The 18,567-nt window shown below is 49.5% G+C and overlaps 1 protein-coding gene across 1 annotated transcript in view; it reads right to left on the reverse strand.

Annotated features, from left to right (window-relative positions):
• The window catches only part of LOC139226879 (rab11 family-interacting protein 4-like), a 109,447-nt gene that overhangs the window by 11,373 nt on the left and 79,507 nt on the right, over window positions 1-18,567 (reverse strand). The window contains exons 6-12 of the mRNA XM_070857981.1: window positions 16,895-16,994; window positions 14,913-15,016; window positions 13,768-13,908; window positions 13,432-13,513; window positions 6,541-6,678; window positions 5,655-5,813; window positions 4,666-4,809 (exon numbers count right to left, since the gene is read on the reverse strand). Coding sequence (XP_070714082.1) covers window positions 4,666-4,809; window positions 5,655-5,813; window positions 6,541-6,678; window positions 13,432-13,513; window positions 13,768-13,908; window positions 14,913-15,016; window positions 16,895-16,994 — 868 coding nt within the window. The remainder of the gene's footprint in view (window positions 1-4,665; window positions 4,810-5,654; window positions 5,814-6,540; window positions 6,679-13,431; window positions 13,514-13,767; window positions 13,909-14,912; window positions 15,017-16,894; window positions 16,995-18,567) is intronic.

Consider the following 18,567-nt stretch of genomic DNA (forward strand, 5'->3'; position numbering starts at 1 on the left):
CTTTTTAAAAAAGGAGGGAGAGAGCAAACAGGTAATTATAGACCGGTTAGCCTGACATCAGTAGTGGGGAAAATGTTGGAATCAATCATTAAGGATGAAATAGCAGCGCATTTGGAAAGCAGTGACAGGATCGGTCCAAGTCAGCATGGATTTATGAAAGAGAAATCATGCTTGACAAATCTTCTGGAATTTTTTGAGGATGTAACTAACAGAGTGGACAAGGGAGAACCAGTGGATGTGGTGTATTTGGACTTTCAAAAGGCTTTTGACAAGATCCCACACAAGAGATTGGTGTGCAAAATCAAAGCACATGGTATTGGGGGTAATGTACTGACGTGGATAGAGAACTGGTTGGCAGACAGGAAGCAGAGAGTCGGAATAAATGGGTCCTTTTCAGAATGGCAGGCAGTGACTAGTGGAGTGCCGCAGGGCTCAGTGCTGGGACCACAGCTATTTACAATATACATTAATGATTTAGATGAAGGAATTGAATGTAATGTCTCCAAATTTGCAGATGACACTAAACTGGGTGGTGGTGTGAGCTGTGAGGAGGACGCTAAGAGGCTGCAGAGTGACTTGGACAGGTTAGGTGAGTGGGCAAATGCATAGCAGATGCAGTATAATGTGGATAAATGTGAGGTTATCCACTTTGGTGGTAAAAACACGAAGACAGAGTATTATCTGAATGGCGGCAGATTAGGTAAAGGAAAGGTACAACGAGACCTGGGTGTCATGGTACATCAGTCATTGAAAGTTGGCATGCAGGTACAGCAGGCGGTGAAGGCGGCAAATGATATGTTGGCCTTCATAGCTAGGGGATTTGAGTATAGGAGCAGGGAGGTCTTACTGCAGTTGTACAGGGCCTTGGTGAGGCCTCACCTGGAATATTGTGTTCAGTTTTGGTCTCCTAATCTGAGGAAGGATGTTCTTGCTATTGAGGGAGTGCAGCGAAGGTTCACCAGACTGATTCCAGGGATGGCTGGACTGACATATGAGGAGAGACTGGATCGACTGGGCCTGTATTCACTGGAGTTTAGAAGGATGAGAGGGGATCTCATAGAAACGTATAAGATTCTGACGGGACTGGACAGGTTAGATGCGGGAAGAATGTTCTCGATGTTGGGGAAGTCCAGAACCAGGGGACACAGTCTAAGGATAAGGGATAGGCCATTTAGGACCGAGATGAGGAGAAAATTCTTCAATCAGAGAGTTGTTAACCTGTGGAATTCCCTGCCGCAGAGAGTTGTTGATGCCAGTTCGTTGGATATATTCAAGAGGGAGTTAGATATGGCCCTTACGGCTAAAGGGATCAAGGGGTATGGAGAGAAAGCAGGAAAGGGGTACTGAGATGAATGATCAGCCATGATCTTATTGAATGGTGGTGCAGGCTCGAAGGACCGAATGGCCTACTCCTGCACCTATTTTCTATGTTTCTATGTAGATACAGAGTAAAGCTCCCTCTGTTCTGCTATAACGAGGATGTTGAGTCTGACGTGAGACACTGGGAAATGAGAAATGGATTTTGTGATGTGCAGCAAGAGGGATGGAGCAGTGATCATGCGGTGTACTATGCCTCAACTAATAAAGGCAAGTATTCCGTGTGTCTTCTTAACCACCTTATAGAAACATAGAAACATCGAAAATAGGTGGAGTAGGCCATTCGGCCCTTCGTGCCTGCACCACTATTCAATGAGTTCATGGTGGCCTGCTACCTTCAGATGATCTGTGGACCTGCACTCCAAGGTCCCTTTGTTCCTCTACACTTCTCAGCGTCCTACCATTTAATGTGTATTCTCTTGCCTTGTTAGCCTCCCCTAATGCATTACCTCACACTTCTCCGGATTGAATTCCATTTGCCACTGTTCTGCCCACCTGACCAGTTCATTGATATCTTCCTGCAGTCCGCAGATTTCTTCTTCATTATCAACCCCACGGCCTATTTTAGTATCATCTGCAAACTTCTTAATCATACCCCCAACATTCAAGTCCAAGTCATATATACCACAAAAAGCAAGGGTCCCAGCACTGAGCCCTGCGGAACCCCACTGGAAACATCCTTCCAGTCACAAAAACATCCATCACCCATTACCCTTTGCTTCCTGCCTCTGAGCCAATTTTGGATCCAACTTGCCACTTTGCCCTGGATCCCATGGGCTTTTACTTTCGTGACCAGTCTGCCATGTGGGACCTTATCAAAAGCTTTGCTAAAATCCATATACACTACATCGTACACACTGCCCTCATCGACCCTCCTGGTTACCTCCTCAAAAAATTCAATCAAGTCAGTCAGACACGACCTTCCCTTAACAAATCCGTGCTGACTGTCCTCGATTAATCTGTGTCTTTCCAAATGAAGATTTATCCTATCTCTCAGAAATTTTTCCAATAATTTTCCCACCACCGAGTTTAGGCTGACTGGCCTGGAATTACTCGGCCTATCCCCTTCTCTCTTTTTAAACAAATGGTCATCGATTTGAAAAGTTAACTCTGTTTCTCTCTCCACAGATGCTGCCTTACCCACTGAGATTTCCAACAGTTTCTGTTTTTATTCCTTTTATACTCTATACCCCTTGCAATAAAGGCCAACATTCCATTTGCCTTCCTGATTACTTGCTGTACCTGCATACTAACTCCCTGTGTTTCATGCACAAGGACCCCCAGGTCCCTACATAATAAGAACATAAGAAATAGGAGCAGGAGTAGGCCATACGGCCCCTCGAGCCTGCTCCGCCATTTAATACGATCATTGCTGATCCAATCATGGACTCAGGTCCACTTCCCTGCCCGCTCCCCATAATCCCTTAGTCCCTCTGTACTGCAGCACTTTGCAATTTTTCTCCATTTAAATTATAATTTGCTTTTCTATTTTCTATTTTTCCCTTATCCCTTTTCCCTCAGTATCTGGCATAAACCTTCCTTTTTCTCTTTATCCTGCTCTGTATGTACCTTGACATCCAGGGGGCTCGAGATTTGTTAAGGGAACATACTTGCTCTGAACCCTCAGGATCTCCCCCTTGAATGCCTCCCACTGCTCTGACACTGATTTACCTTCCGGTAACATAAGAACATAAGAAATAGGAGCAGGAATAGGCTGAAAAGAAATTCCTCCTCATCTCAGTTTTAAATGGGTGGCCCCTTATTCTGAGACTATGTCCCCTAGTTTTAGTTTCCTATGAGTGGAAATATCCTCTCTGCATCCACCTTGTCGAGCCCCCTCATTATCTTATATGTTTCGATAAGATCATTCTTCTGAACTCCAATGAGTATAGACCCAACCTACTCAACCTATCTTCATAAGTCAACCCCCTCATCTCTGGAATCAACCTAGTGAACCTTCTCTGAACAGCCTCCAATGCAAGTATATCCTTCCTTAAATACGGAGACCAAAACTGTACGCAGTACTCCAGGTGTGGCCTCACCAATACCCTGTACAGTTGTAGCAGGACTTCTCTGCTTTTATACTCTATCCCCCTTGCAATAAAGGCCAACATTCCATTTGCCTTTCTAATTACTTGCTGTACCTGCATACTAACTTTTGTCTTTGATGCACAAGGACCCCCAGGTCCCTCTGTACTGCAGCACTTTGCAATTTTTCTCCATTTAAATTATAATTTGCTTTTCTATTTTTTCTGCCAAAATGGATAACCTCACATTTTCCCACATTATACTCCATCTGCCAAATTTTTGCCCACTCACTGAGCCTGTCTATATCCCGTTGCAGATTTTTTGTGTCCTCCTCACAATTTGCTTTCCCACCCATCTTTGTATCATCAGCAAACTTGGCTACATTACACTCGGTCCCTTCATCCAAGTCATTAATATAGATTGTAAATAGTTGGGGTCCCAGCACCGATCCCTGTGGCACCCCACTAGTCACTGTTTGCCAACTGGAAAATGACCCATTTATCCCGACTCTCTGTTTTCTGTTAGTTAGCCAATCCTCTATCCATGCTAATATATTACCCCCAACCCCGTGAACTTTTATCTTGTGCAGTAACCTCTTATGTGGCACTTTATCGAAGGCCTTCTGGAAATTCAAATACACCACATCCACTGGTTCCCCCTTATCCACCCTGCTCGCTACATCCTCAAAGAACTCCAGCAAATTTGTCAAACATGATTCATAAAACCATACTGACTCTGCTTGATTGAATTATGCTTTTCCAAATGTCCTGCTACTGCTTCTTTAATAATGGACTCCAGCATTTTCCCAACGACAGATGTTAGGCTAACTGGTCTATAGTTTCCTGCTTTCTGTCTGCCTCCGGGATGCAGTGGTGAGTCTGCAGGAGCCATTAATAAGACCACACCTCGAGTACAGGGTACAATTCTGGTCACTGTGCCCCACAAAGGATTAATGTGAGGTGTTGGATCTGGGCTGAGATTGTCCAGTGCTGCACAGAAATTGTTCACAAACTCCAGACCCAGGGGTCATTGGCTCAAGGTTTCGAGTGAACTTTTGTACCTGGAGGGGGATGGACGGAGTGGGGCACAGAGTGTTATACGCGATGCCCGGGTTTAACCCCGCGATGCCCAGGTTTAACCCCGCGATGCCCAGGTTTAACCCCGCGATGCCCGGGTTTAACCCCGCGATGCCCGGGTTTAACCCCGCGATGCCCGGGTTTAACCCCGCGATGCTCTGCCGGGAGTTAACGTTCTCTTTACCTGGTCACGTGTGGCCGTGTCGATCTCTGCTGCCAGCGACTGAGCTTTTGTCTGTGTCGCAAACAGATTCTTGGCTTCATACAGGCTGAGGCTGAGGATCTGCCCGTTCAAGTCATCGTTTTGTTCTCTTAACCTCAAATTCTCCTGTCAAACAAGAAGAGGTCGTTCAGACAGCGGCAGAGTTACTGACAATCACCACAGTAACAGTACACTGTGGGATGTCACTGCAAATCCAGTCACTGACCGAACGAACGAGCTGGCCCATCTGATTCCATGTTGGATCTCGGTACTGGCTTTCTATGGGAGCCCCAATCCTGGTGTGAGCCTGCTCCCCTGTAGGCTGGGCCTGTAGATTCTGCTTGTTCCACAGCTACGCAGTCTGTGTCCCTGTGCACTGTCTGCATGGACACTGCCCCTTTAAATATTACACCTCCCCAATTCCTTCGGTCCCGAGCACGGAGCAGGTGGAGCAGGGAAGGATGGGATTCTGCTAATGAGGCGCTCGATGGAAACTCCAGTCCAATTATAAGTTAAACGGATGGAATGACTCACAACCTGACCAAGAATCCATCGCCAATACTGTTTGAGTATTAAACTAGTGTTTGTCCTTGCCTGCAATTTCTCCCTCTTCTCCTGAAGGAGATGACACTCATTGGGTTCCAGTTCCACAGGAGCCTCCACCAAGCGGCAGCAGGATATTCCACTGTGGGGGCTTCACACCCAGCGAGTAGCAATAGGATATTCAACTGTTGGGGCATCACAATCAAGCCTGACCGGATTCTTACCCAGTGCCCACACAGACATTTCCCAGCGAGGGTCACTCCTCCTGTGCCCAGGGGCACTGAGCCCGATTGTACCCCGTGTATTGTGGTGGTATCAGCGTGATGTGAGAGCAGCAGGGCCAATCGCGGATCAGTAACGTATCGCACCATGCAGCAAATCTGCAGCATGGCGAAAGAGTGCAGCCAATCGGAGCGAGCCAACGTTACCTGTTTCAGCCGCTTGACCTCGTATTCCAGCTCCATCTCCTTGGTCCGAAAGCTGAGCTCGTAAACGCTGGATGATGGACTGCGTCCCCAGCTCGGCCTCTCTGCCTCCAACTTAAATAACTGCAAATGTTCCAGCTCTTTCCGCAGGTCTTCAATCAACTGAAGGGCAGACACAGGCATAGTGAGAGTGACACGTCTGCTCCGTGTGAGTCACAGTGAAAGGGGCTGAATAAAGGCAGATTATCGTTATCACAGGGCGCTGGGAATCCCGGCAGGAGTGCATGTGAAGGTGACGTGGGGTTACTGAGCTGGTGTAAGCCCCAGCCCGCACTCAGTGGGACCTCGAGCCGGCGCTGGGCCGACACGGCTGACCTGCCGCAAAGTGTTTCGCTGTTTTAGTGTTCCGTAAAACCAAAACCCCAACCAGTGCAGTTCGGGAACCCGCTCAGGACCAACCATGAATGTTGGTTCGAAGCTCAGCCGAACTCTCACAAAGAGAAGCAGCTTCGAGCCTCCCAGCGACAAAACCTACGATCCCGGCCGCAGTTAGTGACAGCAACAAACTTCCCAAAATACTGCCTCAGGAGAGTTTCCGCAACAGAGGTCCCCCTGACCCGCGCAACCCCGCTGCCTCGCCCCTCCCCCACTCGCCGCACCCCCCCCCCACAGTTTCTCTCCCCCCTGCGCCCTCCGTAGCCTCTCCTCCCATCGCCGCATCCCCCTGCAGCTCCTCTCGCCCCCTCCCCTCCCTCCCCCCAGCAGTTTCTCCTTCTTCCCTCCGCCCCCCCTTCCCATAGCCTCAGCCCCCACAGCCACCCCTCCCCCCGCAGCGATCCCACAGCCCCCTCGCTTTGTGTCCTCTGACCCCACCGCCCCAGACACCCACCTCCTGCATGGCCTCCCGTTCTTTCTGAAACTCGTGTCTGTTCCGCCTCATCTTGTCCATCATCCCCTTGTAAAGGTCCATCTCATCCTTCAGACGCAGGCTCGTGTCCTCCAGCTTGTACGTTATCCGTTGGTGCTCCTGAAACCAAGCAATGACACCCGTCACCCAGCGGGACAGCGGGAGCTAGAGGGGCGGGGTGAGGGGGAGAGGGAGTGAGACAGGGAGAGCGGGGAGGGAGAGTGGGGGAGGAGAGAGCGGGGGAAGAGAGAGCGGGGGAGGGAGAGCGGGGCGGAGAGAGCGGGGGAGGAGAGAGCGGGGGAGGGAGAGTGGGGCAGGGAGAGCGGGGGAGGAGAGAGCGGGGGAAGAGAGAGCGGGGGAGGGAGAGTGGGGCAGGGAGAGCGGGGGAGGGAGAGTGGGGGAGGAGAGAGCGGGGGAAGAGAGAGCGGGGGAGGAGAGAGCGGGGCGGAGAGAGCGGGGGAGGGAGAGCGGGGGCGGAGAGAGCGGGGGAGGGAGAGCGGGGGAGGAGAGAGCGGGGGAAGAGAGAGCGGGGGAGGAGAGAGCGGGGCGGAGAGAGCGGGGGAGGGAGAGCGGGGGCGGAGAGAGCGGGGGAGGGAGAGCAGGGGGAGGAGAGAGCGGGGGAGGGAGAGCAGGGGGAGGAGAGAGCGGGGGAGGGAGAGCGGGGGAGGGAGAGCAGGGGGAGGAGAGAGAGGGGAGGGAGAGCGGGGGAGGGAGAGTGGGGGCGGAGAGAGCGGGGGAGGGAGAGTGGGGGCGGAGAGAGCGGGGGAGGGAGAGCGGGGGAGGGAGAGCGGGGCAGGGAGAGCGGGGCGGAGAGAGCGGGGGAGGGAGAGCGGGGGAGGAGAGAGCGGGGGAGGGAGAGCGGGGCGGAGAGAGCGGGGGTGGGAGAGCGGGGGAGGGAGAGCGGGGGAGGGAGAGCGGGACATCATTAGCGAGGGGGAGAGGCAGTCAGGAAGGGCTGGGGGGGGGGGGGAGGGAAGCCATGGATCAGACCAATTGCAGACAATAATCGTCAGCACCCTCAGGCAGCGGATTGGGGGGCAACTCGCTGAACTGATTGCAGAGTGCGAACCTCAGCATGTGCAGGCGGGGCTGGAAAGGAAACATAGAAACAGAGAAACTAGGTGCAGGAGTAGGCCATTTGGCCATTCGGCCCTTCGAGCCTTCACCACCATTCAATATGATCATGGCTGATCAGACAACTTCAGTACCCTATTCCTGCTTTCTCTCCATACCCCTTGATCCCTTTAGCCGTAAGGGCCACATCGAACTCCCTTTTGAATATATCTAACGAACTGGCCTCAACAACGCTCTGTGGTAGAGAATTCCACAGGTTAACAAGTCTGAGTGAAGTTTCTCCTCATCTCGGTCCTAAATGGCTTACTCCTTATCCTTAGACTGTGACCCCTGGTTCTGGACTTCCCCAACATTGGGAACATTCTTCCTGCATCTAACCTGTCCAGTCCCGTCAGAATTTTATGTTTCTATGAGATTCCCTCTCATTCTTCTAAATTCCAGTGAATATAAGCCTAGTCGATCCAGTCTTTCTTCGTAGACAAATGTAGGTCCCCTGCAGTCAGAATCAGGGGAAGTCATAACGGGGAACAAAGAAATGGCAGACCAATTGGACAAGTACTTTGGTTCGGTATTCACTAAGGAGGACACAAACAACCATCCGGATAAAAAAGGGGTCAGAGGGTCTAGTAAGAAGGAGGAACTGAGGGAAAGCCTTATTAGTCGGGAAATTGTGTTGGGGAAATTGATGGGATTGAAGGCTGATAAATCCCCAGGGCCCGGTGGTCTGCACCCAGAGTACTTAAGGAGGTGGCCTTGGAAATAGCGGATGAATTGAGAGTCATTTTCCAACATTCCATAGACTCTGGATCAGTTCCTATGGAGTGGAGGGTAGCCAATGTAACCCCACTTTTTAAAAAAGGAGGGAGAGAAAACAGGGAATTATAGACCGGTCAGCCTGACCTCAGTAGTGGGTAAAATGATGAAATCAATTATTAAGGATGTCATAGCAGCGCATTTGGAAAGAGGTGACATGATAGGTCCAAGTCAGCATGGATTTGTGAAAGGGAAATTATGCTTGACAAATCTTCAGGAATTTTTTGAGGATGTTTCCAGTAGAGTGGACAAGGGAGTACCAGTTGATGTGGTGTATTTGGACTTTCAGAAGGCCTTCGACAAGGTCCCACACAAAAGATTAAAACACATGGGATTGGGGGTAGTGTGCTGACATGGATTGAGAACTGGTTGTCAGACAGGAAGCAAAGAGTAGGAGTAAATGGGTACTTTTCAGAATGGCAGGCAGTGATTAGTGGGGTACCGCAAGGTTCTGTGCTGGGGCCCCAGCTGTTTATATTGTACATTAATGATTTAGACGAGGGGATTAAATGTAGTATCTCCAATTTGCGGATGACACTAAGTTGGGTGGCAGTGAGAGCTGCGAGGAGGATGCTATGAGGCTGCAGAGTGACTTGGATAGGTTAGGTGAGTGGGCAAATGCATGGCAGATGAAGTATAATGTGGATAAATGTGAGGTTATCCACTTTGGTGGTAAAAACAGAGAAACAGACTATTATCTGAATGATGACAGATTAGGAAAAGGGAGGTGCAACGAGACCTGGGTGTCATGGTACATCAGTCATTGAAGGTTGGCATGCAGGTACAGCAGGCGGTTAAGAAAGCAAATGACATGTTGGCCTTCATAGCAAGGGGATTTGAGTACAGGGGCAGGGAGGTGTTACTACAGTTGTACAAGGTCTTGGTGAGGCCACACCTGGAGTATTATGGACAGTTTTGGTCTCCTAACTTGAGGAAGGACATTCTTGCTATTGAGGGAGTGCAGCGAAGGTTCACCAGACTGATTCCCGGGATGGCGGGACTGACCTATCAAGAAAGACTGGATCAACTGGGCTTGTATTCACTGGAGTTCAGAAGAATGAGAGGGGACCTCATAGAAACATTTAAAATTCTGATGGGTTTAGACAGGTTAGATGCAGGAAGAATGTTCCCAATGTTGGGGAAGTCCAGAACCAGAGGTCACAGTCCAAGGATAAGGGGTAAGCCATTTAGGACCGAGATGCGGAGGAACTTCTTCACCCAGAGAGTGGTGAACCTGTGGAATTCTCTACCACAGAAAGTTGTTGAGGCCAATTCACTAAATATATTCAAAAAGGAGTTAGATGAGGTCCTTACAACTAGGGGGATCAAGGGGTATGGCGCGAAAGCAGGAATGGGGTACTGAAGTTGAATGTTCAGCCATGAACTCATTGAATGGCGGTGCAGGCTAGAAGGGCCGAATGGCCTACTCCTGCACCTATTTTCTATGTTTCTATGTTTCTATGAAAGTCCAAATACACCACATCCACTGGTTCTCCCTTGTCCACTCTGTTAGTTACATCCTCAAAAAATTCCAGAAGATTTGTCAAGCATGATTTCCCTTTCATAAATCCATGCTGACTTGGACCGATCCTGTCACTGCTTTCCAAATGCGCTGCTATTTCATCCTTAATGATTGATTCCAACATTTTCCCCACTACTGATGTCAGGCTAACTGATCTATAATTACCCGCTTTCTCTCTCCCTCCTTTTTTAAAAAGTGGTGTTACATTAGCTACCCTCCAGTCCATAGGAACTGATCCAGAGTCGATAGACTGTTGGAAAATGATCACCAATGCATCCACTATTTCTATGGCCACTTCTTTAAGTACTCTGGGATGCAGACTATCAGGTCCTGGGGATTTATTGACCTTCAATCCCATCAATTTCCCTAACACAATTTCCTGCCTAATAAGGATTTCCTTCAGTTCCTCCTTTTCGCTACACCCTCGAACAACTATTATTTCCAGAAGGTTATTTGTGTTTTTCTTAGTGAAGACAGATCCAAAGTATTTGTTCAATTGGTCTGCCATTTCTTTGTTCCCCATTATAAATTCACCTGAATCTGACAGCAAGGGACCTACGTTTGCCTTCACTAATCTTTTTTTCTTCACATATCTATAGAAGCTTTTGCAGTCAGTTTTTGTGTTCCCTGCAAGCTTCCTCTCATACTCTATTTTCCCCCTCCTAATTAAACCCTTTGTCCTCCTCTGCTGAATTCTAAATTTCTCCCAGTGCTCAGGTTTGTTGCTTTTTCTGGCCAATTTATATGCCTCTTTCTTGGATTTAACACTATCCTTAATTTCCCTTGTTAGCCACGGTTGAGTCACCTTCTCCGTTTTATTTTTACTCCAGACAGGGATGTACAATTATTGAAGTTCATCCATGTGTTCTTTAAATGTTTGCCATTGCCTATCCACCGTCAACCCTTTAAGTATCCTTTGCCTGTCTATCCTAGCCAATTCACGTCTCATACCATTGAAGTTATCTTTCTTTAAGTTCAGGACCCTAGTCTCTGAATTAACTGTGTGTCTCTCCATCTTAATGAAGAATTCTACCATATTATGGTCACTCTTCCCCAAGGGGCCTCGCACAACAAGATTGCTATTTAATCCTCTCTCATGACACAACACCCAATCTAGGATGGCCAGCTCTCTAGTTGGTTGCTTGACGTATTGGTCTCGAAAACCATCCCTAATACACTCCAGGAAATCCTCCTCCAGCGCATTGCTGCCAGTTTGTTTAGCCCAATCAATATGTAGATTAAAGTCGCCCATGATAACTGCTGTACCTTTATTGCATGCATCCCTAATTTCTTGTTTGATGCTGTCCTCAACCTCACTACTACTGTTTGGTGATCTGTACACAACTCCCACTAGCGTTTTCTGCCCTTTGGTATTCCACAGCTCCACCCATACAGATTCCACATCATCCAAGCTAATATCCCTCCTTACTATTGCGTTAATTTCCTCTTTAACCAGCAACGCTACCCCACCTCCTTTTCCTTTCTGTCTATCCTTCCTGAATATTGAATATCGCTGGATGTTGAGTTCCCAGCCTTGGTCACCCTGGAGCCATGTCTCCGTAATCCCAGTTACATCATATCCGTTAATAGCTTTCTGCGCAGTTAATTCATCCACCTTATTACGAATGCTCCTCGCATTGAGGCACAGAGCCTTCAGGCTTGTTTTTTTTCACACTCTTTGTCCTTTTAGAATTATGTTGTAATGTGGCCCTTTTTGATTTTTGCCTTGGGTTTCTCTGCCCTCCTCTTTTCCTTTTCTCCTTTCTACTTTTTGCTTCTGCCCCCATTTTACTTCCCTCTGTCTCCCTGCATAGATTCCCATCCCCCTGCCATATTAGTTTACCCCCTCCCCAACAGCACTAGCAACACTCCCCCAAGGACATTGGTTCCGGTCCTGCCCAGGTGCAGACCGTCCGGTTTGTACTGGTTCCACCTCCCCCAGAACCGGTTCCAATGTCCCAGGAATTTGAATCCCAGGAAGTGCTGGCGATATAATTATCAGGGGTTTCAATAGACTAGATCGGGAGAAGCTGTTTGCAGAGACGGGAGGATCGGTAACCAGAAGACACAGATTTAAGATAATTGGCAGAGGAACCAATGGGAAGATGACATGGGATATCCGACACAGAAACAGGCCATTCGGCCCAACCAGTCCATGCCGGCGTTTATGCTCCACTCGAGCCTCCTCCCATCTTTCCTCATCTAAATCTATCAGCATAACCCTCTATTCCCTCCTCCCCCATATGCTTATCTAGCCTCCCCTTAAATACATCGATACTATTCACCTCAATCCCTCCCTGTGGCAGCCAGTTCCACATTGTCACCACTCTCTGGGTAAAGAAGTTTCTCCTGAATTCCCCATTGGATTTCTTGGTGACTATTTGATATTGATGACCTCTAGTTATGCTCTTCCCCACAAGTAGAAACATTCTCTCTGTATCCACTCTATCAAAACCTTTCATCATTTTAAAGACATCTATTAGATCACACCTTATCCTTCTTTTTTCAAAAGAGAGACCCAGCCTGTTCATCCTTTCCTGATATGTACACTCTCGCATTTCTGGTATCATCCTTGTAAATCTTCTCTGCACCCTGTCCAGTGTCTCGATATCCCTTTTATAATACGGCGACCAGAACTGTACGCAGTGCCCCAAGTGTGGGCTAACCAAGGTTCGATACAGGTTTAGTATAACTTCCCTACTTTTCAATTCTATAGCTCTAGAAATAAACCCTAGTGCTTGGTTTGCTTTTACGGCCTCGCTAACCTGTGTCACAACATTTAGTGATTGGTGTATTTGTATCCGAGATCCCTTTGTTCCTCTACCCCATCCAGACTCTCACCCTCCCAGTAATAAGTGACCTCCCTATTCTTCCGACCAAAGTGTAATACCTCACATTTATCTGTGTTGAACTTCATTTGCCAATTGGATGAGAATGTTTTTGCACAGAGGGTTGTCATAATCTAGGATGTGCTGCCTGAAAGATGAAATACTGACTTTCAATGGGGAATTGGATCAATACTCGAACGGGAAAAGTTTGCATGGCTATGGGAAAGAGCAGGGGGAGTGGCACTGATTGGATAGGCTCGATGGGCCGAATGGCCCCCAGTGCTGTGTGATTCTATATCGCAGTGTGACAGACATTGGGATACCGGAGGTTGTATTTCTAATCATAGTCCGAAACCACAATATGAAACTTGTCTCCCACCGCGACACTCAGTGAGCGCCCCCTTCCCCCTCCCCCCGCCCTCCCCCCACATGCTCCCCTTCACCCCTACATGCACCCCCTTCACGCCCCACATCCCCTTACTCCCCACATCCCCTCCCCCTGCCCTTCCCCAACCCCTCCCCATCCCTTCGCCCCCCCCACACGTACCCCCTTCCCCCCCCAAAACCCCCTCCCCCACCCTCACCCCCTCCCCGCCCCCCTCCCCCGCCCCCCCGCCCCTCCCCCACCTCTCTCACCTGATCCAGTTTCTCTGTCTGACTCTTTAACCGAGTCGCCGTATTTTTCAGCTCGTTTGATTCCTCCTCGAGCTGCTGGGCCCTGGAACAGAAACATCCCATAATAACATCAGTTCAGACCCAGGCCGGGGGAGGGGGAGAGTGGAGAGAGTCGGGGGAGGGGGAGAGAGTCAGCACCTTCAGCGGAGGGGGGTCACTGCTGAAAGGGTATTTTGGGGGTTTTGAGCAATTGGGCTGAGGGTGGGTGTGAATTGTTCCGCAGACCCTGGTTGTTGGGGAGATGCCGATGTAGGCTCTATCCTGTTGTGGAACAGTTGAGTGTTACACTGAGCATACCTGGCACTGAGCATTTCAATCTCTGTGTTCTTCTCTCTCTCCAGTTTACTGAGAATCTCTCGGTGTCTCCTCAGCTCCTCGTGAAAGACCTCTTCTGCCCGCGTCTCCTGATCCTTCAACTGCTCCTCCATCGCATGTACCCTGTAAAATACACCGTTACTGGGTATGTGTACCCTGTAAAACACACCGTCACTGGGTATGTGTACCCTGTAAAACACACCGTCACTGGGTATGTGTACCCTGTAAAATACACCGTCACTGGGTATGTGTACCCTGTAAAATATACCATCACTGGGTATGTGTACCCTGTAAAATACACCGTCACTCGGTATGTGCACCCTGTAAAATTCACCGTCACTGAGTATGTGTACCCTGTAAACTACACCGTTACTGGGGGTATGTGTACCCTGTAAAATACACCGTTACTGGGTATGTGCACCCTGTAAAATACACCGTCACTGGGTATGTGTACCCTGTAAAATACACCGTCACTGGGTATGTGCACCCTGTAAAATACACTGTTACTGGGTATGTGTACCCTGTAAAATACACCGTCACTGGGTATGTGTACCCTGTAAAATACACCGTCACTGGGTATGTGTACCCTGTAAAATACACCGTTACTGGGTATGTGTACCCTGTAAAATACACCGTCACTGGGTATGTGTACCCTGTAAAATACACCGTCACTGGGTATGTGTACCCTGTAAAATACACCGTTACGGGTATGTGTACCCTGTAAAATACACCGTCACTGGGTATGTGTACCCTGTAAAATATACTGTCACTGGGGATGTGTGTACCCTGTAAAATACACCGTCACTGGGGTCGATGCTCACTGACTATCCAAAGCTTACGCAGCTTTCATCGCTGCTTGACAAAACAGGAGCTAAAAAATCCGGAATAAAAACTTGCGGAACGCGGGTGCAGTGCGGCCTTCGGTATTCACGGAGCTGAGCAGAGCAGTTTGGGGAGGGCCCCCTGCAGGAAAGGATCAGCCATGTTACATCCTGTGCCAATCCCACTGATGGGCAGTCTGGCCCCCCCCTGTTTACTGTTCATTTCCCCACGGAAAACGCTGTCCCATTCCCCTCCCCGCTGCCGACCAGCCCAGCCCCCAGTTTGGGGAGCAGACGGTCCTTTACCTGTGCACCAGGTGCGTGTTCTCCTGTTTGAGTTTACTCTTCTGGTCTCCATTCATCAGGCAGTCGTTCTCCAGCTCCAAAACTTTCTTCTCCAGATAACTCACCTGTCAGCAAGTTAAAGACATTTTCAGCACCAACTGCAGCATCTCACCCCACAGAGACAAGGAACACTCCCTCTACACTGTCCCATCAAACACTCCCAGGGCAGGTACAGGGGGTTAGATACAGAGTAAAGCTCTCTCTACACTGTCCCATCAAACACTCCCAGGGCAGGTACAGGGGGTTAGATACAGAGTAAAGCTCCCTCTACACTGTCCCATCAAACACTCCCAGGGCAGGTACAGGGGGTTAGATACAGAGTAAAGCTCCCTCTACACTGGCCCATCAAACACTCCCAGGGCAGGTACAGGGGGTTAGATACAGAGTAAAGCTCTCTCTACACTGTCCCATCAAACACTCCCAGGGCAGGTACAGGGGGTTAGATACAGAGTAAAGCTCCCTCTACACTGTCCCATCAAACACTCCCAGGGCAGGTACAGTACGGGGTTAGATACAGAGTAAAGCTCCCTCTACACTGTCCCATCAAACACTCCCGGGGCAGGTACAGCACGGGGTTAGATACAGAGTAAAGCTCCCTCTACACTGTCCCATCAAACACTCCCGGGGCAGGTACAGCACAGGTTGGATACAGAGTGAAGCTCCCTCTACACTGTCCCATCAAACACTCCCAGGGCAGGTACAGCACAGGGTTAGATACAGAGTAAAGCTCCCTCTACACTGTCCCATCAAACACTCCCAGGGCAGGTACAGCACGGGTTAGATACAGAGTAAAGCTCCCTCTACACTGTCCCATCAAAGACTCCCAGGGCAGGTACAGGGGGTTAGATACAGAGTAAAGCTCCCTCTACACTGTCCCATCAAACACTCCCAGGGCAGGTACAGGGGGTTAGATACAGAGTAAAGCTCCCTCTACACTGGCCCATCAAACACTCCCAGGGCAGGTACAGGGGGTTAGATACAGAGTAAAGCTCTCTCTACACTGTCCCATCAAACACTCCCAGGGCAGGTACAGGGGGTTAGATACAGAGTAAAGCTCCCTCTACACTGTCCCATCAAACACTCCCAGGGCAGGTACAGGGGGTTAGATACAGAGTAAAGCTCCCTCTACACTGTCCCATCAAACACTCCCGGGGCAGGTACAGCACGGGTTAGATACAGAGTAAAGCTCCCTCTACACTGTCCCATCAAACACTCCCGGGGCAGGTACAGCACAGGTTGGATACAGAGTGAAGCTCCCTCTACACTGTCCCATCAAACACTCCCAGGGCAGGTACAGCACAGGGTTAGATACAGAGTAAAGCTCCCTCTACACTGTCCCATCAAACACTCCCAGGGCAGGTACAGCACGGGTTAGATACAGAGTAAAGCTCCCTCTACACTGTCCCATCAAACACTCCCAGGGCAGGTACAGGGGGTTAGATACAGAGTAAAGCTCCCTCTACACTGTCCCATCAAACACTCCCAGGGCAGGTACAGGGGGTTAGATACAGAGTAAAGCTCCCTCTACACTGGCCCATCAAACACTCCCAGGGCAGGTACAGGGGGTTAGATACAGAGTAAAGCTCTCTCTACACTGTCCCATCAAACACTCCCAGGGCAGGTACAGGGGGTTAGATACAGAGTAAAGCTCCCTCTACACTGTCCCATCAAACACTCCCAGGGCAGGTACAGGGGGTTAGATACAGAGTAAAGCTCCCTCTACACTGTCCCATCAAACACTCCCGGGGCAGGTACAGCACGGGTTAGATACAGAGTAAAGCTCCCTCTACACTGTCCCATCAAACACTCCCAGGGCAGGTACAAGGGGTTAGATACAGAGTAAAGCTCCCTCTACACTGTCCCATCAAACACTCCCAGGGCAGGTACAGCACGGGTCACACGGTTCCAGGCTGGATTCTGCAGTCAATCCCCGTGAGTCTCACCTTCTCGGTGAGGTCGTTGTCACAGGAATCGATGCTGTCCCGGAACAGATCCTCGGTGCTGCCATTGCTGCTGCTGAAGTTACTGTTGTGGAACAGTTGCCTGAGACAAAGAAAGACACATCCTTATTACAACAGCAGCCGATAGTGAGGGGAAGGGGAGGTTGAGCGCTGCTCCGGACAGCGAGGGGGGGGCCATGGGGTGCACAAACATTTCTAGCTGTTTGCATCACACTTTGCACCAGTGTCACGCAAAATGATTGCTCACCCCATGGATAAATGTGAGGTTATCCACTTTGGGGGCAAAAACAAGAAGGCAGAATATTATCTGAATGGTGACAGATTAGGAAAAGGGGAGGTGCAACGAGACCTGGGTGTCATGGTTCATCAGTCATTGAAAGTTGGCATGCAGGTACAGCAGGCGGTGAAGAAGGCAAATGGTATGTTGGTCTTCATAGCTAGGGGATTTGAGTATAGGGGCAGGAATGTCTTACTGCAGTTGTACAGGGCCTTGGTGAGGCCTCACCTGGAATATTGTGTTCAGTTTTGGTCTCCTAATCTGAGGAAGGACGTTCTTGTAATTGAGGGAGTGCAGCAAAGGTTCACCAGACTGAATCCAGGGATGGCTGGACTGTCATATGAGGAGAGACTGGATCAACTGGGCCTTTATACACTGGAGTTTAGAAGGATGAGAGGGGATCTCATAAAAACATATAAAATTCTGACAGGACGGGACAGGTTAGATGTGGGAAGAATGTTCTCAATGTTGGGGAAGTCCAGAACCGGGGACATAGTCTTAGGATAAGGGGGAGGTCATTTAGGACTGAGATGAGGAGAAACTTCTTCACTCAGAGTTGTTAACCTGTGGAATTCCCTGCCGCAGAGAGTTGTTGATGCCAGTTCATTGGATATATTCAAGAGGGAGTTAGATATGGCCCTTACGGCTAAAGGGATCAAGGGGTATGGAGAGAAAGCAGGAAAGGGGTACTGAGGGAATGATCAGCCATGATCTTATTGAATGGTGGTGCAGGCTCGAAGGGCCGAATGGCCTACTCCTGCACCTATTTTCTATGTTTCTATGTCACCGACCATCAAGGGCGCTACTCGGTGCCGGGCTTGTGGCCAACACCTCGCCGTAGGTAATTAGTCTCATACAGCAGTGCCTGGTCTCCAGTCGCCTTGGACCCCTTGCCACTGGACCAAGACTTTGCTCAGCGTCCACCCCACATTAAAAGAACTCATGCACAGGCATCTTCCACTTCGCTAATATGAAGTTCTGGACCTGGAACGTCAGGACCCTCATGGACAATTCCAACAGCACAGGCTGGAACGCTGCACCGCCAAAGTTGCCCGGGAACTTGGACGTTTTGACATTGGCATTGCCGCCCTAATCGAGACCCAGCGGGCAGGGGAAGGTCATCTCAAAGAACGTGGAGGTTACACCTTTTTCTCGAAAGGAAAACCAGAGGAAGGCCACCTTCATGGAGTCGGCTTCACCGTCAAAAATGAACTGGTCGACCGACTCAAAGACTCCCCCTGCAGAGTTAATGAACGCCTCATTACTCTTCGCCTTACCCTATCCCAGAACCAATGTGCCAGTCATCAGTGCAAATGCCCCAACACTCGATGCAACGGATGAGGCTAAAGAGGGTTTTTATTCCAACCTCGAGACATCC

Source organism: Pristiophorus japonicus, chromosome 16 (genome assembly GCF_044704955.1).
Source record: "Pristiophorus japonicus isolate sPriJap1 chromosome 16, sPriJap1.hap1, whole genome shotgun sequence".
NCBI lineage: Eukaryota > Metazoa > Chordata > Chondrichthyes > Pristiophoridae > Pristiophorus > Pristiophorus japonicus.